The sequence below is a fragment of the Drosophila albomicans genome, chromosome X, assembly GCF_009650485.2.
Source record: "Drosophila albomicans strain 15112-1751.03 chromosome X, ASM965048v2, whole genome shotgun sequence".
In the NCBI taxonomy this organism is placed as follows: Eukaryota; Metazoa; Arthropoda; class Insecta; order Diptera; family Drosophilidae; genus Drosophila; species Drosophila albomicans.
Window position 1 is genome coordinate 18,139,324 of NC_047627.2, and position 26,037 is coordinate 18,165,360.

The 26,037-nt window shown below is 33.1% G+C and overlaps 1 protein-coding gene across 2 annotated transcripts; it reads left to right on the forward strand.

The window, feature by feature from the left end:
• The first annotated feature begins 608 nt into the window (after positions 1-608).
• LOC117577572 (frequenin-1) lies at positions 609-25,797 on the forward strand. Of its 2 annotated transcripts, XM_034262408.2 has the most exons (8): positions 609-872; positions 8,650-8,880; positions 18,288-18,312; positions 18,415-18,463; positions 18,954-19,043; positions 20,863-20,941; positions 21,041-21,129; positions 22,140-25,797. In XM_034262408.2, exons 2-8 carry the CDS (start codon positions 8,817-8,819, stop codon positions 22,305-22,307), a joined length of 564 nt encoding a protein of 187 aa, XP_034118299.1. In that variant the 5' UTR covers positions 609-872; positions 8,650-8,816; the 3' UTR covers positions 22,308-25,797. The 2 variants fall into 2 exon arrangements, with proteins under 2 accessions (XP_034118299.1, XP_034118300.1); XM_034262409.2 differs by lacking the exon at positions 609-872 and having other exon boundaries at positions 8,467-8,880.
• Positions 25,798-26,037: the final 240 nt, after the last annotated feature.

Below are 26,037 nucleotides of genomic sequence, written 5' to 3' on the forward strand. Positions count from 1 at the left end.
GGTTGTTGCTGTTGCTGTTGTTGTCATTGGTTTTTCACGTTGGTGTAAGTTCTTGTCGTTTTGTCAGCTTTTAACACGCATACAAATGCAGCTAACACGCATACACCAAAAAACAGCACGCTTCTTGTGTCTGCGTGTGGTGAAAAGCTCGAGGCGAACAACGCGTCTGTAGTGTGGTGAGTTTGTTGGGTTTGCGGCAGACTGCGCTAGTGTGCGTTATATAAGTCCGTTATGAACCGCAAATCTGCTGCTCCACACATGTGACACATGCAACGTGCTGTGCTGTGTGTGTGTGTGTTTGTGTGTGTTACAGTCACCAACTCAGAAAACTCACCACAACGACACGACACGAAGCGACGCGAGTTGACACAGTCTCTTCTTGCAGTCATTCATACATACGCCTACTTCTACTACTTCTTCTTCTTCTCTTCGTAGTCGTCATCATTGAGACACACACACACACACACACACAGAGAGCGAGAGAGAGAGAGAGAGAGAGCGAAACGTCGCACACACCATGAAATAAATGTGTGTTTGTGTGTGTGTGTTTTTTTGGCTGCCTTCGCTCATCGTGGAACGTGGCAAACGATTTTAGTCGTTGATTTGACCGCCAAACAAACGCAACGTAACTCGCGCGTGCCTCCAAAAAACACACACACAAAAAAAGAAAACAACAAATAAAAAACGTACAAAAACAACAAGAGCAGCAAATCGCAGAAATCGCAGCAAAATAACAAACCAAGTCGAAACCAAAAAACACCAAAACACCACACAACAAAAAATTAATTTTTTTTTACAAATTTTTTTTTTGCACAACAAATGCCTTAAACAAAATTAACAACAAATAAAGAAATCGCGTTAAAATTTTAAAAGTAAGCAAAAGTGACAAAACCAAAAATATATATAATTTTTTTTTTTTAATAAAAAAATAAAAGGAACAGACACAATGCAAAGTGAGAGAAACAAACGAAATAAATATATGCATAATGAAGCCATTCAGCCATTAGCATAACGACAATAACAACAATAACGACAACGACAATAATAACAACATTGTTGAAACAAAAGTGAGGCCAAGTTTGTGCTGTCACGATGATGATGATGATAATGCCAAAGGAGCTGAGAGGAACAAAAGGACATCAAGTGTTTGTAGTTTTGTTCTAAGCGTAGCATACTTTTGTGCGACCAAAAACAGTTTAAAAAAAGAATGTGGAATGCAACCCCGGATATTTAAACTAGTCTATATATGTACATAGCTAAAGAGCAAAGGAGGAGAAGGAGAATGAGAAGGAGAGGGGAAGTGCTTAGGGGTGGGCGCGCTTACAAAACTTGACCCAAATTTACGTTTTGCGGTCCAGCAGTTGCCGCCTGCTTTGGAAATCAGCTCGAAAACGGGCTGCAGGTGGGACCTGCAATTCCTGCTTGCATATCCAACACATTGAGAGACGCACACACACATTCACACACACACATACACAGACAGTGAAACACACTCACACACAAACACAGAGACAGGGAGACAACGTGCAAGGATTATGTAAACAAAAATAAGTTGATTCGCTCTCCCACGCAGCAGCAGCAGCAAAAGCATTCACAGTGGCGGCAATAACACAGCAATAGCAGTAGCAGCAGCTGCTGTCAGTCTGTCATTGTGTCATTGTGTCAGTCTGTCACTCTGTAAGTCAGTCACACTGATGAGATGCCTTTTCCTTCCACCTGCTCTCCACCTCAATGGCTGCAATCACCCACACACAAATGCCATGTAATCATAATAAATACGTAAAACAAAACACAAAAAAAAAAGAAATCCAAAGGACAGGATTTTTCTTATTATTTTTTTTTTTTTTTTGTTAGAGGCATGTTTAGGGTGAGGGCGGGAGGCGAAGTGTTGGAATTTAATGGCGGAGCTGTTAAGTGACAATAGTGCCCGTAAAGTACTTTTTAATTTACACCAATTACTTGATAATTGGCGAACGTAACAAATCTTTTTGCGATAGCATTTTTTAATGTCACTGGCGCCGAGATAATTTTCCGCTGGCTACCAGCTTAATGGCATTCCCCGAAAAAACTCCGCGAAAACACAAATTGAGCAGCTTCAAGATACGATTTTCAAGATAATTTTGTTTAAAGCGGATAATAAATGAAATCCAGAGATGTAGAAAAAATTTGCTGTTGCTTGTTCTTAGCTATTTTATTATACAAATATTTAGTTATTTATTTGTTCCCCTGTGATATTAAAAAATTGAAATTGCAATTTTGTGTTCTTTGTGAAAGCATTGCAAACAATGTAGATTTTTCAGTCTTTTGCTGAAATTCTTTTTACAAAATTACGATGTTGAAGTTTGCGCTCGAAGCAATATATAAATATATAATGAACTTTACAAATTTAGTGTTTAATATAGATTTTATTTATTAATATTTATATATATTAAATATTTCTTAAATAACTTAAACAATTTTTATCTGATGGCAACCAAAATTTTCTGGAATCTTAAATTCTTTAGCTTTTATTAAATGTATACAAAGTTTATTCATTTTAAAAATTCTTTTTAAAAGAATAAGTGGATTTTAACAACAACATCAAGATTAAAAAATGAAATCAATCAAATTGATCACTTTTAGTAAAATTAAAAATATAACAGAGAAATTACATTTAAGATGACTTATAGTATGTTAAACATTTTATACTAAAACATTTAAACATTTTATACTAAAGGGAGAAACTCAAAACTTATTTCATATACTAATCTTGACAGACAAATATATATTTATAAAAATGTATATCCCTTTGGATTTATATTCATATGGTTCATATTAAAATAGAAGAGAAGAGTTGAAATCCATGTCAGAAGGAAAAGCATTTATTTAAATGCTTTATCTATCTTTATCTACTATATCTTGACAGACAAATATATATTTATAAAAATGTATATCCCTTTGGATTTATATTTATATGATTCATATTAAAACAGAAGAGATCAAAATCTGTGTTGTAATTAGACGTAAAAGAGACGCTAAAGTTGAAATCCATGTCAGAAGGAAAAGCATTTATTTAAAGTTCTTCGTGTAAACAAGAAAGTTAAGAAAATCTGTAGATGTAGCTTAACCGACTTAACAAACAATTTATTCCCTAAGTCCATGCAAAATGTGAATTGTGGTTTTGCGCAGGCTGAGACTGAGGCGAAGGGAGAAACTCTAACCAAATAAACTATGTGGTTGATCGGAGTCCGCAGCTGAGTTGCTGTTGCTGTTGCTTTGCCTGTGTATACTAAACAACTTCAGTTCACATCATTTATCTTTTTCTTTTTAAAGTGAAATATACTATAAAAATATGGCATATATTATTGGAGCTCAAAGAGAAAGCAAACAATGAATTTATGTTCTTACATTTTCAAATGGAGAAGCTCAAAATAAATAATGCAAAGCTCATAAGTGCTGTTAGTTTGGTTCGAAATGTTCTTAATCGAAGCACACGCAACTCGAAATGATTTTGTTTGCGCTTGTGGTGGGAAGATCTCGTTTGCGTTTGCGTTTTCGTTTACGTTTTCACGCTTCAATGGTGTCTGCAGTTGAATAAAAATGAAATATTTAATGTGGCAAGCACTTCACGCCCGCATTCGCATTCCTATTCACATTCGCTTTCAGATTCGTATTCGTTTTTAACGACTGACCTGCCATTCGATTGCTGCAGAAATATAATTCACAAACCATTTAAATCGAATAACTCGTTTTGATGACGACGGCGTCATTGCGACAAAGTTGCCAGTGCCTCAAATTTGCTCACAAGTGTGTGCTAGATAGCACACATGTATGCGTGTGTGTGTGTGTGTGAGTGAGCATCTCACTATGGGGTCAGCATTCACTTTTTGTGGCACTAATTTCATTTTTAAAAATACGGAAAAATTACATTTCGATGACCTCATCAACTTAACATGACATCAAGCTTCAATCCCTTATAGCAGAAATCGTAACAGAGCACAGGACTGTGATGCCATTAACCGCTTAACAGAGCTCGTTACGGTTAAGCGATTAACAGAGCTCTCTACTGTTAAACAATTACCCGACTAACAGAGGTGTTAAGAAATGCGAAAATACGTACTCTGAAAATTAAAAACAATCGCTTGGCTAAAAGCCTTTAAAAGTACAAAACAAGTTCTTTTTATTTACGGATTTGCTATGAAATTTAATTATAAGTTGATGTACTAGGTGTTAATTACTAAAATTAATCATCTTGTGCTTGTAAGGGAGGGAATTTGTTCACCTTTTTTTGGGTTGTTGTAGTGTTATCCAATTTTTAAATAGAAAAACAACACAAAATGTGAACAGCATATTAATACTCTCTAGGAAAGTATATAATTTTTGTTGAAATGAATGTCAATTTAAAGTACACTATACTCTCTGAGAAATTCAATTTAGATCAGAAAATCTCTATCAACAGATTTTTTGTTTGAAATATCGCAATGAGATAGTTGAATAATATAAATGCCATATAATTATTTCACCCAGTCTTCTAGCCTTTCAATGTTGAAATTGGTGAAGCAAACAAATTTATGTTAACTCTTATAAATACAATTTAAACAATTTAAAATGTTGTTTGCCATATTATGAAGATTTTAAAATTATAAAATTAATTGAATACTATTATTTGGCTAGTATAACATATTCAAAACTAAAAAAAAAAGAAGGCAACACGCTCATTTTTCCAAAAAATTTCTTTAGTATGTTTACCATAAATTTACAAAAAGAAAACGCATGTGAATTGAAGCCCCAAAAAACTAGTGAAATTCCCCATAGTGCATCTGTGCGCAGCGAAGAAATTAAAATATGGAAAAAAGAAAATATGTAGCATACTTTCAGGCGGTGCCTTTTTTTAGAGGCAGTTGCCGCCGTGAACCGAAAGCAAAGTAAAAGATGAACACAAAAATGCAGCAATAAAACTGCAATGCCTCGCAGCAACAACAAAAGTTATACACACACACACACTTGCACACACTCGCACACACACATATGTACATGTAGAGAGACATTCATTCAGATAAAAAGAGTCGAGTAATACCTACAAGTCAGCTTGCTGCTGAAGAGACCGAAGAGCTCTGCAGATTGTGTTTGAGGGTGTGAGCGGGATAGATATATGTGTATTGCTATCTCAGTCTGGCACTGCATTAGTTGCCTGCTGTGAACGAAATAAACGTAAAAATATTTTTTAGTGTGAACAATTCCGCAAAAGCGAGAAGTGCAAAACTGAAACACTGAGAGAACTTTTCGCATGGCATTCCACACGAACGCACACAGACGCAGACATGCACACACAAACACTTGCACACACGGACACACGCAGGCAAGCACCTGACAGAGATAACGGGCAGTCACGCACACACACATACAGCCATAGATGAGCCGTGTTTAGTTACGAAATGCCAATACATTGTTTAGACTATGCCAAAAGCGAAACCCACGAGAGGGCGTGTGTATGAGTTTATTTACGAGTGTGTGTATATTTATGTGAATGCGTGCGCGAGGTTTTCTTTTTTTTTTTTTGGTGTATTTTTTAGTTCAGTTTTGTAAACAAACAGTAGCGAAAAAGATCATAAAAATACCATAATATCCTTGGAATGCAATTTCAAGCAATCATTTTTATTTCCCAGCAACTGAATTTGGTCTGAAATTAATTAGACTTTCTTCTTCCATTAATACGAAATATTTCCTTGCCATTAACTTTACAATCTAATTTTCGAATCATTTTTCATTAGGAATAAGCATAATTAATGTAATTTTAAGCAGTCACATTTTTTGTGCGGTTATAACATTTTATTAGATCAACATTTCATATTGTTATACTATATGAAATTAATAAAACTTAATACTCTTAGGGGACCCATTCCAAAAATGTAAAGTTCTGAGTTTCTTGGCATCAACTTTACATTACAAAAGTCACATTTTTTGTGATACATTTTTTGTGGCAACATCTTAATTTGTTAACAAAAAATTGTTTGGCTCCAATTATACATTTTCATTAGAACGATATTTAACATTTTATATCTCTATGTCTTTTCGGGATCAAATTTTGGATCATTTTTGATTAGTAATAAACATAATAAATGAAATTTCAGTAGTCAAATTTTTTTTAATATAACTTTGCATTATTATTATGTCTGAAATGAATTTTTAATCTAATCTTATGGAATTTAATCCATAAATTCAAATTAGTTTCTTGGCATCAAATTTTTAAAACCTTTTCATAAGGAATACAAAATTGTTTGTTCCTCTTTTGATTTACTCTTTTGCCAAATCTTATTATTATTATTATTAATTTAGGAAAACTCTCCACTCTTCTGGAAATTATTCAATAAATTCAAAGCTGTTTCTTGCCATCAAATTCTAGTTTTGTTTAATTTTTTGTTATTTGGAATTAATAAATATAAGAAATTCATTTTTTTCATATTTCTTTGACTTTATCTTTTGGTAAATCTTCATTTTTACGGATATAACTTTTGATTTGAAAGGCGTTTCACATTATGCCAACTGCAAGTGGGTCAAATGCGGGGTCAAAGTTTATGTGTGACGAATATAACAATGGTCGTTGTTGTGTGTTGATGTTGTTGTTGTCGTGGTTGTTGTTGACACTACTATAAAGAATTCTTGTGGTTTGTAGGGTCGGAGGGAGGCGTGGAGATCATCAGCAAAATGGTTCTTTGTTTCGTAAAAATAAACGTTGCATACTTTTGTGAGCTGACGCTGGCACTTAAGAGTCTCCTCCTCAGACCGCATGAATTTGGCTGCTGGTCTGAACTTGACATATTTTCTTATTCTTTATTCTTTTTATATTTTTTTGCTTGCCGCTTTTGCGGCAATTTTTCATTCCACACCTCGATGCGATGCGAGGCGATGCGAAAGCGATGCGATGCGATGAGATGTAAAATGCTTGCTCGGTGCCTTGTTGTCTGCGTCTGAAATTAACAGCATATATTTCATTGCATTTTTATGCGCCTCATTGCGGGAGACATTGTGAATGTTGTCGACATCGTCGTCGTCGTCGTCATCGTCGACGTCGTCATCGCCACTCGTGTCTGTGTCCTGAGTAAACAAAGGCATCTTATTTTTATGCTATGCGCGTCAGTCGCAGATATGACAGAGACAGCAGCAGCCATCGCGCCATCTCTCAGCGCTTTCTATCCACCACATGAGCAGAGTTAAGTTTTTTAAGCGCTTTTGATAGCCGTTTCCCTCTTGCTCACTCTCTCTGGCCATTTTTGCACCCTGTACATCGGGAGTACGATGAGCTTTATGCGTCGCTCATAAAGTGTGTAACAAGCTAAAGTGGCCGACTATAAAATATTTTCAATTTCTTGACCATATAGTTTATTACGTGCTATTGTTTTTTCTTTTTAAATATTGACAACGAATTGATTTTAGAATATACTTTTCAAAGCTCTTCAAAGAATTGATTAATTATAATATTTAATATACATTTAAATTTTATATTATTTTTTTTTTTTAATTATTTCAAATACATAAAAAGTTCCAGTTCAGTTTTTCTTTAAAAAAATGTAGAACAAATTGATTTCAGAAAGCGCTTTTAAAAGTTCTTTAAGAATTTATTAATTATAATATTTTATATTTTAATTTAATACTTTAATAATTTCAAATACATAAAAAGTTCCAATTCAAGTCGTAAGTCAAGTACACTTTATAGTATTGAAATAGTTTGTTGCTCCTACAAAAAAGCTTGAGACTAGATTTGACCTGAACTATAACACGACAAACAAAAAAAGTATGAGCTCTCTCTACAAAACGTCGCTCACAAAGGAGCATCTTTATGCCTCTGTGAGTGTGTGTGTGTGTGTGTGTGTGTGTGTGTATGAGAGTGCTCTTATATTCATTATTATTCGTTCGCCTTTGCGTTTGTCGTTGGCAGCTAGCTATGAGGGGGCCAGACACTTGATTTGAAAATAATGCCTGCCAGGGCCAAGCAAACTATGTGCTTATCTAAAGTTGCCAGAGTCATCAAAATGTCTCATTTTGGCCTTCAATTTCTGTAGAACATGCAAATTGCACAACTTCTGAGCCACGCGCGCTAATCCCTCAACAATTGAGAAATATAATTTTGGTTTCAAAACTGACAATTTGAATGCAATTAATAAGTATTTGTAGGATTTCACTTAATATACTTATTATTTTATTTATTTCACAATGAAATTTTAAGCGAAAACATTAATTTGTTATAAGGAAAACGTTGAAGAATTATTTTCAATAATGCGAATAAGTAAATTTCTAGAAAATATCACCTCAGTAATAAAAGATTTTTATTAAATACTGCCAGATTAAGATTTTTTTTATTTTTATTTATGGTTTTTCATAATATTAAGCGAGATAAAAAGAATGTCAAAAGATAATGTAAAATTTAATTCAGAAATAACAAAGAGTTTTGGGAGTTGCAATAGGTTGCAGTTAAAGCAGGCTTTGTTCATTAGGTCACGACTAAAAAGTCCTCACAAAAAAGTTCATTTCCTCATTCTGAACATTGACTTGTGTAATATATAAAGCAATATTTGTGCAATATTTGTTGCCTCTTATAATGGCTGGTGTAAAATAAAGCATATAAAAAATACCTTTAAAAAGTTTTATTTAATAATAAATTAACTTGCGCAGCAAAAAAGTTTGGCACTAAAAAGCAATAGCAGTCAAGTGAAGCTCAAAAGGTGAAGTTCCAGTAATAACGAAAACAACAACAGCAGCAAAACCAAAAAGCAACATCAACAAGAGAAGAGCAGAAGCTTGAACAAGAGCTAAAAGGGTACTTTAATAACAACGACAACATGGGAAAAAAGAGCTCCAAATTGAAACAGGATACCATCGACCGTTTAACAACTGACACATACTGTAAGTACCAAGCAAGCAAGCAATCCATCATCAAACTAATAATAACAAAAAATAAGTTTCATTTGCAAATGTTTTATTCAAATATTTGTATTAACTGTAATTACAAGTATTTAGTTTCCTTTACGTGTGTTCTGACTACGTATTTGCAAGCACAGCCAAAAAGTAAGAATGTCTCATGTTTTTTGTGGACTTTGAGAGACCCGTTACTTTGTGGTACTCAACAAAACATTGAAGATTGATTATAACATGTTTATTTTTACCTTTCGTAATATGCATTTTAATTGTTATTTTTATAGAAAATTGTGCAAATGACTTCCTTTTCCTTTTGTTTATAAATAAATTATAACTTAAATGAAAAATCGGCAAATTTTGAGACAGCTTAACTGAAGAATTCTTTGTATGTATGTTTTATTTGTATGTTTATAAAGAAATGATAATTGAAATAAGGAATTTGCAAATCTTCAGATAGTTATACAGAATAAATATAGTATTATTTTCTCATATTTTTTTTTAGCTTTTTTAAGAAGAAGAATTTTGCCTGTTATTATTATCGAAAGTCGAATGGAGAAAGTTTCACATTTTTTGTGTTACTTACAAAGAAAGGCTGTATACTTTTTCCTCCTTTAAATTCACATTTTGTGTTTGTAAACTAAAGCGACTTTTATTACATTTTCGCGCAAAAGTGAACGGGTCAAAAAAAGGAGTTGCTGCTGCTCATGAACGTGGGATTACATTGTAAATGGCGCTAAACCTTTCGTGCGTTGTTAAAGAAACTCCATTAAATGGGATAAGCTACGTGCAGCAATGCTTTCTCTCACCCTCTCTCTCTCTCTCTGTGTGTGTGTTCTTTTGGTAGTAAAAAATGTATTTAGCAAGAAAATTAATTGAGTGCTTAATGTCCTTGTGGATAAGAAGCTAAATTGCTAAACTTGCCAAATGTGCTTCGAGTGCCAGGAGAAAAAAGAGTTGTAATGTTGTGAGCCTTTATTAGAAGGATAAAAAATATTATTGTAGAATCAATTTAATATTAACTCGAAATAAGCTGAATATATTCTAGGGACATCTAAATTACACTATATATGTATAATATTAAGTATTCTACTTTGTAGTGTGTCTCGTAGTCAAGTATTTGGTACTCGGTTTTTTTATTCGCCTTTTCCATTAATATACATTTTTTTCTTGTGTTTTATACGTGCTTCTTATAAGTGCAAGACGGCAACTTTGCGCCTTAAAACTTTGTTGACTAATTGCTTTTTAAAGTATTTTGCGCCCTTTTTGCCCAGTTTGTGCCTTTTGCGGTAGAAACGTGGTTGGTCTTGTTGGTTGCTCTGTGCTCAACTCGGCTGGCCTGGCCTGCCAGCAGAGCGAAATATAAATAATTACGCCGCTGGGGGGCATTCTAAGCAGCACCTGGTTTCACAATGGTTTTGGGCTTTGGGGGGAGACCTGAATTTCGTTTGGGTAGTCAGCACCAAAGTGTTGACAGATTGCTGCCAAGTTGCCACTTTCTTAATGTCCCTGGTCCGAGCAATTTGTCTGTCGTCGTCGTCGTCGTCGTCCAACGTTGAACGTTGTTCCTTGGGTCTTGGCCAACACGAGAAAGAGAGAGAGAGAGAGAGAGAGAGACGAGAGAGAGAAAGAGACGAGAAAAGATAGCACATTTTGTTGACATTAATTTTACGATTTGCCATGCAACTCAATAATCCACCATCTGATGTGCCAGGCCCACCCATATAATTGAATGCAAATGAGTGTATTCATCTTCTCAGCTACAATGCGTTCATTTATTTGATGTTTGCTTTGATGGCTGCTGGGTTTGAGCATATTATTTTTTGGGTAGGGTACTTTCACTCCTTTCACTAACGGCCTGTCATTTTGCCCGGCCATTTCATAAATCATCATCATCAAGTTGCCAGATATCTATGCGCTCTTTCCTCAATATTTCTTAAAGCAAAATGAGCTGGCAACATTATAAGACTACGAGCTTTATTTGTGATATGAAAACAACATTTTTGTGTTAAAGTTGCTTAGAATTTAACGCGGACTACAATCAAATTTTCTTCTAACACTTATATTAAATTATGTGTTAAACATTCGAATAAAAATAAAATTTTAGGTGAAATTTGAAATTAAAGCTGAAATTTATACTTTGGAGAGGTCTTGATACTTAAATATTTTCAAAGGAAAATGAATTTAGATTCTTTGTTTTCAAAAATTCTTTATTCAACCGAGTCGAGCCGACTCGAATGTGAAATACTCCAATCCTAAAGGCCTTATTTTATTTATTTATATATGTACTAACAAATATTACAATAAACCAATGGATACTATGGTTTATAGATATACTATTTTTATATTTGGTATATTGATATTAATGCACCAAAAAAATACTATAGAGTACAAAATATACTAGATTGTCAACCAAAGCAAGCATGTTCTTTGTTAAAGCACCAGCTTAAGTCATTTTATTTGAATTTGAAAAAAAGAGACTTTTGCAAGACCTTTTGAAATAAACTATAAAGGTGTGTAATCAATTCTCAATATGGATTAAATTTGCAGCTGTGCAATTGGTCGACAATGAAATTGTTCGATTTCAAAGGTAAATTATCGAGGGATGCATTGTAGTTTTCTTGTTTCACGTATTCATTTGAATATTACGCCTCTGTCCCCCATCGGGGCATATGCGCAACAGTAAATTAATTTAGCTTACGAATGCTAACCTTTTGTCACTAAGCTATTTGGGTAGCGCAGGGTCAGGCCTAGACGGGACAGAAACTCAATTCGAACCCAATCGGGGCGGCCATCGATGGGTCATCCATGTGGCCCAACGGGTAGCAAAATCAATAAATAAATAAAATGTTTGAATTTGTAAAGAAAGAGAGTGAAAAAGAGAGTCCTTGGACTCTTAGGTATTCCGTCCGTTGATTTACCAAGTTTCATTAACTTCAAGCTTCGACATGCGTAAGCAGAAATTTTCACATTAACACGAAACACTTTTGATACACATTCTGTCTTTTAAATGAAATGACTAGTTTAAATATGAATGGAATTTGTTCGTCGTTTTATGTTCTAATTGAGATACACAATGAGATTATTTGAATGTTGTTACCAAGCCACTTTTGGGCCCTCTAACCAAATATGTATGATATGTGTCCAGCTACAAAAACCATTCACTGAGCTTCTGCTCCTCGGTGTGTTGTAACCCAATTAACTCAGTCAACAAAGTTTTGGGCCACGTTTCAAATAGGCCACGTAAAAATCTACTGAATATTTTATAATTCGTCTAGCAAGCAACATGAAAACAAACCAAAAATTCTGGTAGTACATTATGAATGCTTTTTGACCGTTATTTTTTTTTTGTTGGGTTTATCGCTTATTCTCGTTTAGATATTTCTATGAGAGTTTTTGGCTGCTTTTTTGTGTGTGTAAGGTAAATACTATGTGAATGAAACTGGGTGCGGATTACGGATAAGACAATAAATTGTCGAGTAATGGCCATTAAATTGTGTCCTAACGTGGTGAGGGAAGCTTATTTGTTTTTGCCTTAGTCTCTCCTTTGCTTTTATTTATTACTAACAACTTTTTCCCATATGCACTTTGATTCCGTATTTAAAAAAAAAAATATAGCAACATATTGTCTGGTAAAGTTGTGAGCGCTGTGCTGTGTACTTTGTCTTAATATTAGTAATATTTATTTTGTATATTGAAAAAAAAGAAAGTAATAAAATACTTGAAGGTAATTGGCACTCAATTACTCGACCTTTGAAGGCGTACTCTTTGCCTTCGTGACTTAAGATCAAGAAAAAAGAGATGGCTCTTTTGTCCTTATAAATCAACCATTTCACTCGACTAAATTTTACGGAATCAAGAACTGATGGCGATTGTATATTTATGATTGTAAAGTACGTAAAGTCTTCTGTATCTTATGGTTCCACTCAAGTTATAGCTACTTTCTAATTGTATTTCATTTTGCCATTTTAAATAGTGAAAAATTTAGTAATTTTCGTTTCAATCATTTACAGAAATTCACAATTTTAAAAATTACTTACTAAGTTGTCTTTATGACGGAGAATGAAGAATAAAATAGAATAAATAATAAATCTAAAAATAGAGGCGACATTTCAGCTGAATTAATATAAATATCAAATTTAATCCGAAAACTCACTTGAAACATTCTGTTAATACATCATATGAGTGCAGCTATTAAATTTCACAACAATCACGTCGCATATAATGATTCATTTTTATTTGTTATATTTCTAAAATGAAATAAATTGTTGTATGCTGTTTCATTGTTTTTTTTTAAGTTTTATTTTTAAAATGAAATAAAGCAATGTTTGCCCCTTCTACCAAATTATTTACAACATTTTTTGAAGCTTTATTTTTAAAATGAAATAAATGAAATTCATTTATTATTCATTATTTATTTATTCATTTAATAAATATTTGCTGCTTCTACCAAAATATTTCCTACATTTTTGAAAGCTTGAAGAGAAACGCGTACGTTTGTCTAATGCATTTATCTCTGTCTCAATCAAATGTTGTTTTCTTAATAATTATTTTGCAACATGTGTACACAAGGAGTACGTGAAGATTACAAGTTCCACTCGACAGTCGGAATAAAAATGTTTACATACCGTATTTTCGACATTTTTTAACAACAAAAAAAAAAAAAAGAAAAAGAGAAATAAATGTTGCCTGTCCATCTAGAAATGGAAACGGACAAATGCCAGCAACGAAATCGAATTGGGAAAGTTTCAAATCTTCTTCGCACTGTTGCCCAGTGCAGACAAAATGCAATTAAAAGCACGCTATAAACACACACACACAGATGGGTTTTGTATATAGTATTGATGGTAGCGATTACACAAATATTTCATGTTGTCCGCCAACCAGAGAGAGAGAAAGTGAGAGAGAGAGTGAGAGGGAGAAGGAGAAAGAGAGAGAAAGACGAAGTCGCGACCAAAAGCCCACAACTGCTGCATACATTGTTGTCAATGTGTGTGTGTTTGTGTGTGTGTACAACATAGTGTTGCAATCAAATATGCAACGATTCTCACGGACTCGCATGGGGCACACATACACATACACACACACACACACACACACGCACACAACAGTTCCGCAGTTCCCAAGTTCCGCATTCCGCATTCGAATGCCAGCGACAATTGCCACAAATTCGATCAGCTTCATCAATTGAAGTAGTGTGTATGCAACAAGATACAACTACATATGTACATACATGGATGCTGAATGCATTGCTCAACCGTTGCATATGCTAAAGCGACACTTTTTAGCATGCATAACCCTCAATTAGCAGACTTTTTGCACCATTTGTGATGCATGGTCACGTTCATATGCAGATGTTCAAACTAATTTAAAGCGCATCAAATCGATCGAACCACTGCAAAAGTTTATACATTTTTATGGGCCTCTTTAGTTGAGTTTTAAAGAATACAATTAAATTTAAAAATTATTTAAAATAATTGAAAATATTTGTGTAATATGTTAATTTGTTAATTTATAAAAGCAAAGTATGTTGGGTGCTATTCTTAGCTATTATAAATATAATAATACATTCGTTTATTTTGTATTACATTAATGGGCATTTAATTAAAAATATTTCATTGAAATTCGGTTTTTGTTATTGTTTTCTTAAATTTAAGGTTTACTTAGATTAGAATTGTTTATTTAACAAAATAATATTTTAACTCTTTTACAATAATATTTAAAAAAAAGTTGGCTCCGTACAATGAAAAAATCCAAAACTTTAGCCATATATCATTATATTCGAAATATTACGTATACGTCTATGTGAATTTGCACTATATTATTGTGGTTAAAAGTTTTAAAAACAAAATATTTATTGAGTTTATTTAATATCAGCAGCAAATAAATACAAATATAATAAATACAATATATAGAATCGGATTTTGTACCTGCTGCCGCAAACTTTCGTTTCTTGGTACTACTCAATAATATCTACCATATTTACATTTGTAGAAAATGTAGAAAAAAATTACATTTGTTTGGCGTTTTGTATATTTTGTATACAGTTCTTAGCGTAGTGTGAAATAGCGTAAACAATGGCCAATGGAATGCAAGTATAAATGAGATTTTCATAGAGCAACATGTGTAAATATTTTGAAGGTGAAGCGGCATGCATTGGGAAAGTGTATGACAACAAGCAATGGTAACAATTGTCGCCATCAACGTCGACAGTTGCGGTGGCAGTGACAGTAGAGGCGGAAGAAGGGAGACGGGAGACGGGAGACAGGAAGGCAACAAGTCGTATGAGCAATATGCGCTTTATTTACAATCCATACAGCGCACACTGAGGGCCGCAGTAAATGCAGTTGTATTTTTACATGCTACACGTAAATAATACAATGCAATTCCAACTGACATAAAAGCTGTTGTGGGGATAAGCGTGGCCACGTCGTGTCGATGTGTGTGTGTGTGTGGCTTACTCCCACGCTCACGCTCTCACGCTCACGATTCACTTCACGTTCCATTTTCCATCCTGCCACCCATTCAATTGGTCGGTCGGTATCTGCTGTCTGTCCCGACTATAACAACGCGCTATCGATTACCAATCAATTCAGTGCCCGACTATGACAATTATTGACTTTATTGAGATTGCGTTGTTGTTGCTGTTGCTGTTGTTGTTGTTGTTCGGCCATGGGCAACAAACGATGGCATCGAACTAAATGTGTTGTCAAACGACTCTCAATACTAATTAAAATACAAATGTAGAAATCTCATGATAGTTTCGCACTGCTCTTTGCTGCTGGATAAACGATGGATCATTCTGCCTTAGAAGCAATGAACTTTCGACTTAACTCGACTCGACTTTTGGGCTCTTCTTGTCGAACGGTGGCGTGAACACTAAATATCCTCAAAAAGACTCTTGCTAATGCTTTACCCATTGGGAGTCAAGCTTGTATAGGCTTCTGGGCTTACCACCAATCCCATGTATATGTGGATGTGTATGTGTATGTGTGTGCGTTACTTATTTTGCCTGAATTTATATATATAAATATTGTGCTTTGTGCCCCGGGTCCAACCGTTGTTTGCTGCCCCGAAAGACACCCAATCATCCATCCGTTCATCCCGCAACCTAAGCTCGGAAAGCCCAAAACCATATTTGCCCATCTATCCAAAAGGGGGGAGAAACTTGTGGGCGGAACTTGTGCTTGTAACATGTGCGCCATTCTCACGCACATAACGGTAACGGTCACAATGGAAGCACCAGCAGGAGCAGGAGCAGCAGCAGCAGCAGGAGGTGTCGTCCAGGGATCGGGAGACCCGTTGCTTAAACGTTTTGTAAACGACCATTTGGGCACGGCAATTGCAAACCATAACCACCAATGTACGACTATGTTTGTGTGCGTTAGTGTGCGTTAGTGTGCGTGTGTGCCTACATACACAACCACAAATATACACACTTATACACACACTAAGTATATTGCGCCATGTGAATGTGAGGGCCAAAGAACACTAGCTGAATGTAAAAAAAAAAAAAAAAAATTAAATAGTTTGGCGTTTTTAAGGCAAAACTAAACCATTTTTCTTTTACTTTCTCGTATTTATGTTTCAAAGAGTTAAAAAATCCTTCTACAAATTTTCAGAAGATAACAAATACAAAAGCTGAAGCTCAATTATGATTATCAAAATAATATTTTCTCTCACTTTTATCGCTATACAATCCAACAATTAAATGAAATGAGAAGAATCATCTATAGTTCTTCACGTAGTTACTTATTGTTTTTTTTAAATAATAGTTTGATAAGTTTAATTAGTAACCGATTTTATTTTGACTTATATTTTTTATTTTCTGTTTGAGCTTTTGTTTGTCGACATTTTGAAAATGTTTTTCAATTTGAAAATTATAAGAAAATGAATTCGTTCTAGTATTCATTTAAGATATATATTTTATATCTTTAATTTAATTATGAAAGTTATGTAAAATTTGGATTGATTTGAAATTTATGTAGCTTGTGTTGAATCATATTTTTTATTTAAAAATATACCACTTTGCAAAATGCTTAAATGCTAAACTTCTACATTTATTTATAGTACTTTATTTGTTGCAAAAGGATTATAAGATGAGGATATAGACTAATACAAATAGATCTGTCAACGTAGATCTAACCAAAATATGCCAGAGAATGGCTTTCTTTTATTTTTACTGTTTTTTTTTTTATAAAATATAATTTTATGCAAAGAAAATCAATTTAATTTATTGTTGTGGTCTACTGACTCATATAAAACACTCTTACAATAAAATTGCAGTGGAATAAGTTGCTTGATAGCAAGTCAATAGTTTGAACAATTAATTTGAAATATATATAGCCAGAAGATGGTTAAATTATTCTCAATAAATATTTGTTCGCTTTGGGGGGTCTTAAATTGGTATTCAACATCTTCATTGCATTTTCCTAAACCTATCTAAAGTTTTTGTGTGTCAAAACGAGACACATTCCATTCCACTAAATGTGGTTATGTTTACCACCCACGCCCCCAGAAAGACTTTGCTGTCTACTGCAAGAAGTGGCATCAACACTCGACTCCAGTTGTGTGCCACAAATTGCCCTCGGCGACAACCTCACAGCTCCCGTTCTGCTTGTTTCTTGCACTGGGATCCTCGTTGGCTTTAGCAGCAGCAAAGGCAGCAGTAGCAAAGGCAGCAGAAGCAGAAGCAGAAGTGTGTGCAACTCTTGATGGCTTGCAAGTAAATTAAAATCGATATTTTGCTGCAAGTTAAGCGATTAGCTTGTGGGAATTGGCGAAATTGCTCAGACGAAGTTTGTTGCTTGCCATAGCCACAACGAACTGAATGTGGGATTTTCGACGGTTCATAAAGTTTATTGATGTGCCAGTCACTAGAGAAAGGGCTCAATGTAATGCTTATCGTTTGACGAGGCAGAGCTAAATTTATGCTTCTAAAATTTGTCTTACGATGTGACATCGGATAAGGTTTGAATTTAAAATAACGATAGAAAAATGTTGAATGATTCTTTTAAAATTATTTATTTTTTATATTTACTTTAAACAACTAACGTTTTATATTAAATATTTATTTTTTTTTACATATTTCATTATGTTTGTTATTTCTGAATTTATTTGTTTTTTTTTTTATATATTCAATTTTTAATTTAATAAAAATGCATTTGAAAAGATCTATTATTAAAGCAACGAATACAAACTGAAGAATGATTCTTTTAAAATTATTTATTTATTTCAAAAAATTTCTTTAAAATATTTCATTCCATTTTTATTTTGATGATCTATATTATTTATTAAGTATTTCAATATTAAAAAAAACATTACTGATATTTTATTGTAAAAATACATTTATTTTTTCGGGACTCAATTAACATATCTTTCCTTTTATTTATTTGCAGTTACGGAAAAAGAAATACGTCAATGGTGAGTAGAAATCACATGTGTGTGAATACTTGATAATTGCTATATATAATTCGTTCTAATTGGAAATCATTATATACATAAATCTTGCAAATACACAAACAGGCACAAAGGATTTCTGAAAGACTGTCCGAATGGTTTACTCACAGAGCAAGTACGTAGCACCAAACACACACACACGTACACCCTTTCCCTTACACACACACCCACACATACACAACAAACATACACACATACTCACACGCACTAATATTTTCAGAGAGTGCCACGCATATTCAAATTATACAGTTAATTAGTTCAATCTTGCCAATATATGAGCACTAATTTCAAGCAGCAGCTACGACAAAAACACAGTTGCTTCCAAAAGTATACGCCTCCTTCCCCAATACCCCTCTTTCCTCTACTCCCCCTTACCACGGCAGAAGAGAATGAATGGCACCCCATTTCCTATATGAGTCGACGGCGACGGCTGCTCTTGTGGCTGCTGCTGTTGACTGTTGTTGATAATGAAATTTATTAATGCGTGTTTTCATGAAACGCAACTTGAGACACACACACAAAAACACACACACACACACATACACCCGCACACAGCGAACCTGCCACGCCCCGCAAACACCCTAATTATTTTTATCTCTCGCCAGGGTTTTATTAAAATCTACAAGCAATTCTTCCCACAAGGCGATCCTAGTAAATTTGCTTCGCTCGTGTTTCGTGTTTTCGATGAGAACAATGTGAGTATTAAGGCCACGTCCTTATTGTCGTCATCGCCCACTTTCCACACTCTCCACACTCTCTGCTCACCACTCTCCATGCTCTCCACCCATCACTTCCATCATTTTCCGCTTTCAGCATTTCTAGTTGCCTCATTGACATTGATGAATTTGTTCGCAACTCGAGCGCAAAAATTAACGATTTCGACCAATTTGCCAAATTGTTGAATGCTCTGGGATCGCTAAATATTTGGCTAATGTCTTAACCGTCTAACATCTTTCGTACATGCCAATATATATACACACACACTCGTATATATGCATATATGAATGCAACAATTAAATTCATTAGCCTTCAGACATGCCCATTAGTTTTCTGTTGTCCGTGAGTTTGGCAAACAACAGTTTCACTTCACTCGTATACTACACTCTCCTACGGTGGCATGTATAATTAGTCATGAACAATTTAATTACATTTCATTTGATCCAATAATTTCATGTCAATAGAACAGCAAGTTAAGATAATATTAAGAAATACCGGAGCTAAATGTATTGAGTATGCCAGAGCAGTGATGAATCTAATTCAACGAATTTAACATTCTCGGAATTTTACTTTCTATGCTATTATATGCTAAAATTTGGGAAGGAACTAGGAACTGAAATTATGTTAACTCTATATTTTATTATTGAATTTTTTTTTTTTAATTTTTGTTAACTATTTTATATAATTTTAAATTTATTGGATAGCTGAAATAGTTAAAATTCTATATTTCAATGTTTTAAATTTATATTATTAATATTTTTTAAACTTCTCTATTCCTTATCCTACATTTACGAAATTTTAAAAAATTGTTATTCAGTATTTCATTATTATATTTTTATATATGTATATTCTTCTCTCCGATAATATTACGCGTACAATTATTCTTTTAATTAAATTTTCATATTTATTATTTGAAATTGCATTTCGTATTCTCTTAAATTATGGTGCTTGAGTTGTTTTTCAATAAAATGAATAATAAATCATGTCAGGCTGAATAAAAGCTAACAAGCCTGCGAGAGAGAGAGAGGTAAGAGTAACCAAAATTGGTGATTCAACTTCTGTAAATCGAGAAAGCAAACGATTTACCTGTGCAATTTAAATGATTTATTTGATTGCCCTTAATTAAATTGAATCGATTCGATTCGATTCGGTTCGCAATGACTTGCGTATTCGTCGTATTCCGAGGATGTTCTCGAGTGTATCGACTTCATACTTATTTCTCGAAAGTAAAAGTGTTTCTCAATTTAAGGGAAATTGAGACGTTATTGATGCTTAATTTGAGGGAAATGCGAATCGAACTTTGTAATTGGATAAATTCAGTTAGGCGCGCTGTGTGCAAATCGAAATTCGAGTTGACATAAATTATCTAGAGCTGTCTTATATAAATGTATATATATTGAGTGTGTTGAGAAGAATTTGAACAGCAAGTTATTATGTTGGGCTCCTCCACTCCATTTCCCTCGCAAAACTCAGAGACAACTTCTCTCTGGGGACTCATAAAGTTGCGCTCATTTTATTATTTATGGTGGATGGATGGATAGATGGATGGCTTGGTTGGTTGGCTGGTTGGCTGCTGGTGGAGTTGATGGGACTGGAGGGACTGGTGATTGTGGCATCGGCGATTATAATGACACCTCCCCTCACCACCCACGCCCCACACACAAAACCTATTACATGTCTGAGTTTCTGCACTGATTTGCCATGCTGTTGTTTTTCTCCTCCTTGTCTCTGTTTTTCTGCTTTTCTGTTTTGTCTTTTTGTTTTTGTTTTTCTCTTTTTTCGTTTGTGCTCTGACAGGATGGGTCAATCGAGTTCGAAGAGTTCATACGCGCCTTATCCGTCACATCGAAAGGAAACCTGGACGAGAAACTGCAGTGTAAGTCGTTTTTTTATCAATGTAATATACGACTTATTTATATGTTGAATTGATTTCAATTAATTGAGCTATTCCTTCGCATATTCGATCAATTTTTAGGGGCTTTTCGCCTTTACGATGTCGACAACGATGGTTATATAACGCGTGAAGAAATGTACAACATTGTGGATGCAATCTACCAGATGGTGGTAAGTAAACACTCTTCAATCTCTTTGCCTGTGACTTGTCTTGATTTGATTTTCCTAATCGATATACGCGTATTACAATACCCGCTACGTATATCATAGAAGAGTATTATAACGTTGTAGCGGAAGGAAATGTATGCAGAAGCTTCCTTCTTCTTCCAATCTCATAAAGAAAAGTATATTCTTCATCGGCGTCAACAGTCGAGACGATCTTGACATGCCCATCTATCCGTCTGTCTATCTATCCGTCAGTTCGTGTGTCTGTCTGTCCGTCCGTCTGTTTGAATACCCAGATCGCAGAGACTACTTGTATAAGTGATAGAGCTATAATTTTGTTACGACAACAGAAAAGCGGATTAGATAGCAAGCGTAATTTCGAAGCTAGAGTTATCATTTTTAAAACATACAATAATAAACACAGTCATTAAAATTTAGTTTCGATTCGATAAATATTGTAGAAACTATTCGAGAAATCGTAATGGTTGACAATCTGGTATATTTTTTAGACCATGGTATATTTTCAGTAAATTACTATATTAATATACCAATTATAGCGCATTGTATATTTTTTTGTATATTTCAGTATTTTAATTTGGTATATATTTTTAATAGTAATACCGTATTATTTTGCTTTTATTAAAAATGCTATTAAATATGCCAATTAGAGCTTGTGGTATATGTTTGGAATTTCCAGTATATTAATTCGGTATATTTTAATAAAAAAATATCATATTGTTTTTTCTTATTAAAATAGCCTGTGGTATATGTTGGGATTTTCCAGTATATTAATTCGGTATATTTTAATAAAAAAATACCATATTCTTTTCTTTTATTAAAAATGTCAATCATCGCCTTTGGTATGTATTTAGTAATTTTAGTATATAAATTCGGTATATTTTCAAAATAATACCAAATTGTTTAAAAATACGTAGCGGGTACCTCACAGTCGAGCACACTCGATTGTAGCTCTCCAACATGTTTTTGGTTTGATTTTGTTACATTGTTCCATTTAGGGTCAGCAACCGCAATCGGAGGATGAAAATACGCCGCAGAAGCGTGTGGATAAGATATTCGATCAAATGGATAAGAATCATGATGGAAAATTAACATTAGAAGAATTTCGTGAGGGTAGTAAAGCTGATCCACGTATAGTTCAGGCGTTAAGTTTAGGTGGTGGTTAAAATGAATATTAATATATATATATATAGAGACAGAGAGAAACGCGCAACAAACTATTTATTGTAACAACAACAACAACAACAGCAACAGCAGCAGCAGCAGTAACAATAATAGCAACAACAACAACAACAACAACTAAAAACAACGTTAATAACAGAGCAAAACAAAAACAACAAAAAAAACGCAAAAAAAATCGCAGCTAAAAGTTTCTTGAAATAAAACGTAAACATAACAGGAAATGCTTTTGGTTTTTGACTTAACATTTTACACTCTGGTAAATAAATAAAAGAAAAAAACAAAAAACAAACCGTTAAAGCAATCAGAAATCAGAATCGCCAACAACAAAAGTTTCAATATATAACAAAAAAAGAAAAAACAAAAAACAAAAATAAATAATAATGAAAAAGATTTAATGCCGATTTCGCGCGTCGATTAACATTCAAAATGATAATAATTTTTTGATATATACGAATATGAAAAATGAAAGACAAAATTCAAATTTATTATATATATAAATTAATTATATACATATGCATACCAAAAGTGTAAGCATACTTATATACATACAAAATGTGGCTATAATTCAAATCGCGGCGTAGTCAGAACGCAGTTCATAGCGGTATAATGTGAAAGTAAAAAAAAAAAACATGAAAACAAAATAAATTCAATAAATAATTAATTGAATATGAAACTGCGAAACAAATTATTAGTAAATAGAGAAACATCAACAAAAAAATAAAAAATAAATAACAAAAAATCAATGGCACATTTAAAACAAAGTAATCGAAAAACCAAAACGAAACGTAAAAATAAACTTAAAAATAAAAATATAACAAATAACGAGAGCAGCCTTCGAAATATTTTTAAAAATTGATTATAAATGCTAAAAACGAAAAAAGCGAAAATGAAAAAAAAAAAAAATTGAAAATAATTTAAAGCAATACTTAAGCATTGTTGATATACGAAAGCAAAATAATATACCATACATGCATACTTATATAGAGATAAACCGATATATGTATATGTATACAATACACCTTATAAGGATTATATGCGCGACAACAACAACAACAATCAACAACAACAACAACAATAGCAGCAACAGCAGCAACAACTAACAAATTACAATAGCAGCGGCAAAAATTAATAAAAATATTCATAAAAAAAAGCAAGGCATTTATCAATGACAGTTGCAAAGCAGCGCAAAACTTAACGCAATATTTGTAATTAGGCAAAAACACACAAAATTTCCACACTCTTATATTCACACATATACACACAAACATATGCAGACATTGACAGAATTTCACAAAAACGCATTCTATAAAAATGCCAAGAGAATATTCTGAAATTTCTGAAAATTTGTTTTTTTTTTTTAATTGTTTTTGTTTTGCGCCACTTTTACCGTGACAATAGCCTAAAAGAAAGAGACAACATAACAAACAAAAAATAAACAACAAAAACACATAGTTTATGATAAACAAAACGCATATAAACAACGCACCGCAACAACAAACAAATAAACATCAAACAACTACAAGCAAAAAAAAAAACGAAACCGAAACTTGAAGCTTTTGAAAAAAAAAGTTTACTAAGCTACAAACGAGAAACAACAATCACAACAACAACTACAAGAACAAGAAAAACAACAACAACAAGTATTACCTTTCAAAGAGAGAGAGACAGATAGAGAGGGAGAGAAAGAGAGATAGAGAGTTAAAGCCCCGCACGAGAGCTCAAATCAAATCCATCATACGATTTAATTTCTATTCTATATGCGGTTCAGCTTTATTATTACATTAATTTACTAACCCAGTTAATAATTTATTACTACAATCTATCTATATACATATAAATATGTATTTATATCTATAGATATATATATGTGTATATCAAATGCGTATATCTCTATATATATGTCTACATATATTTCTATAAGCTGTATTACATATTTGCTAATTCGTAATTTCAAAACAGTAGCACACACAACAATCAAATCAATCAATCAATCATGCCATATTTCATCACCCAACTTTCTCTTACTATTACTTACCTAGTATGGACAGTGTAATGACTTTGCTGTTTCCCTCATCGTGCATATACTTCATACATCTCTAGTACTTCTTTATGAAATATGTATACACATTGGATCACTATCTCTATTTTAGTGCCAACTCTTTAACTATTTCTTATGGACATGGCTCTTATTTCATTTCGTATTTCTCAATTCTGTTTACACTTTTCTTCTTCGTTTTACTTTAATGCGTGGCCTTAAGTCAAATTGTCCAATCGCTTCGATATTTTTCAAATTATAATTGTATACTAGCATTTATACAAGTACATACTTTCTATAAACATACGTATTATTATCTCTGCTTATTATAGCCTCTTTCCATATACAATTATTATAATAGTACATATTCCTTACTCTTAACGTATGTATGTATGTGTGTAGAACTGGGTTTTCTTCTTTTCTGTTCTGTCTATTTTGCTTGCTTTCACTGTGAACCCAATAAACACTCCCAACATAATCCGAACAAAGTAATTTTTTTCCGAAATCGTTGAAAGAATAACACCAAAAATATGATAACCCAAGAGATCCCGCAATTCTTTATCATAGTGGAGAGATGCTATTCTAAGCAAAACCAAACTACATAAATACATAAATAAAATATATATATGAGTATATGCCAATTCTGAGAGCCGCATTGCTTTAAGCTACTGCAAAATACTATTTGTCTGTGTGTCCGCTTGACTATCTTTAAATACTTAAATCTAACGATTTCTGATTCTAAATTTGAAGATTTTCGTAACAAACTGCATTCATTTTTCGTCTAACTCTTTGTAATCAAAGTCATCAATGAAAAATGAAAAAAAAATAAAAATAAAAAGAAGCATAAATAAATAATGAAATCAGCATAGATTTACGCATATACACATATAAATGCATATAGATATATACCAAAAAACACAAGAATATATTAAAATCTTTTATTGTAATAAGCACAACAATCTAATGAAACTCAAACAACAAAAAAAAAAAAAAAAAAAAAAAAAAAAATTGAAAAAGCAAAATAAACGCTTCTAGAAACCTCACTGAAATTCTTCGATAACAAGAAAGAACAAAAAATTATATTATGAGAAAATATAACATACTATAACTAAATAACATACACAATATGAATTACACTCAAATAAACACACACACAAACACACACACCGCTACACACCAAAATTAAATAAAAATAAAAATGACAACTTAATCAATAATTAAATAATTCGAAAGTGATATAGCTGACAAAAACAAATGTGTCTGTAGTTTAGTAGCTAAACGTAACAAAAAGAAAAAAAAAACAACACAAATATATGAAAATAATAATATATCTGAAAACAGAAAATTTATCTTCAATTATACTTAACACACACAAACAAAGACGCTGTAAATAACACTTCAAAAAAAAAACACACACACAAACAATCACACAAACACAGTCACACTCTCACTAATCATAAATACAGCAAAAAAAAAAGGAAAACATAAATACACAAGATTTAACTGAGGCTAAGCCAAGGCCCCGCCCAGAACTAAGAGATAAGTTTGTTAACACCAAATATGACGGGTCTTAAGTAAACAGTAAGTAAGTAACTTGTTTTTTTGTCGCCATGCAGCTAAGAGAATTGGCATCAAGCGAGCCATTATATGAAGTCAATTGTCATACGATTAATGAGAAA

Coding starts and splice junctions, on each gene's coding strand:
- LOC117577572 (XM_034262408.2), top strand. CDS start 8,817: ATGGGAAAAAAGAGCTCCAAATTGAAACAGGATACCATCGACCGTTTA. Junction 8,881..18,287: donor TTTAACAACTGACACATACT/GTAAGTACCAAG, acceptor ATTTATTTGCAG/TTACGGAAAAAGAAATACGT. Junction 18,313..18,414: donor GAAAAAGAAATACGTCAATG/GTGAGTAGAAAT, acceptor ATACACAAACAG/GCACAAAGGATTTCTGAAAG.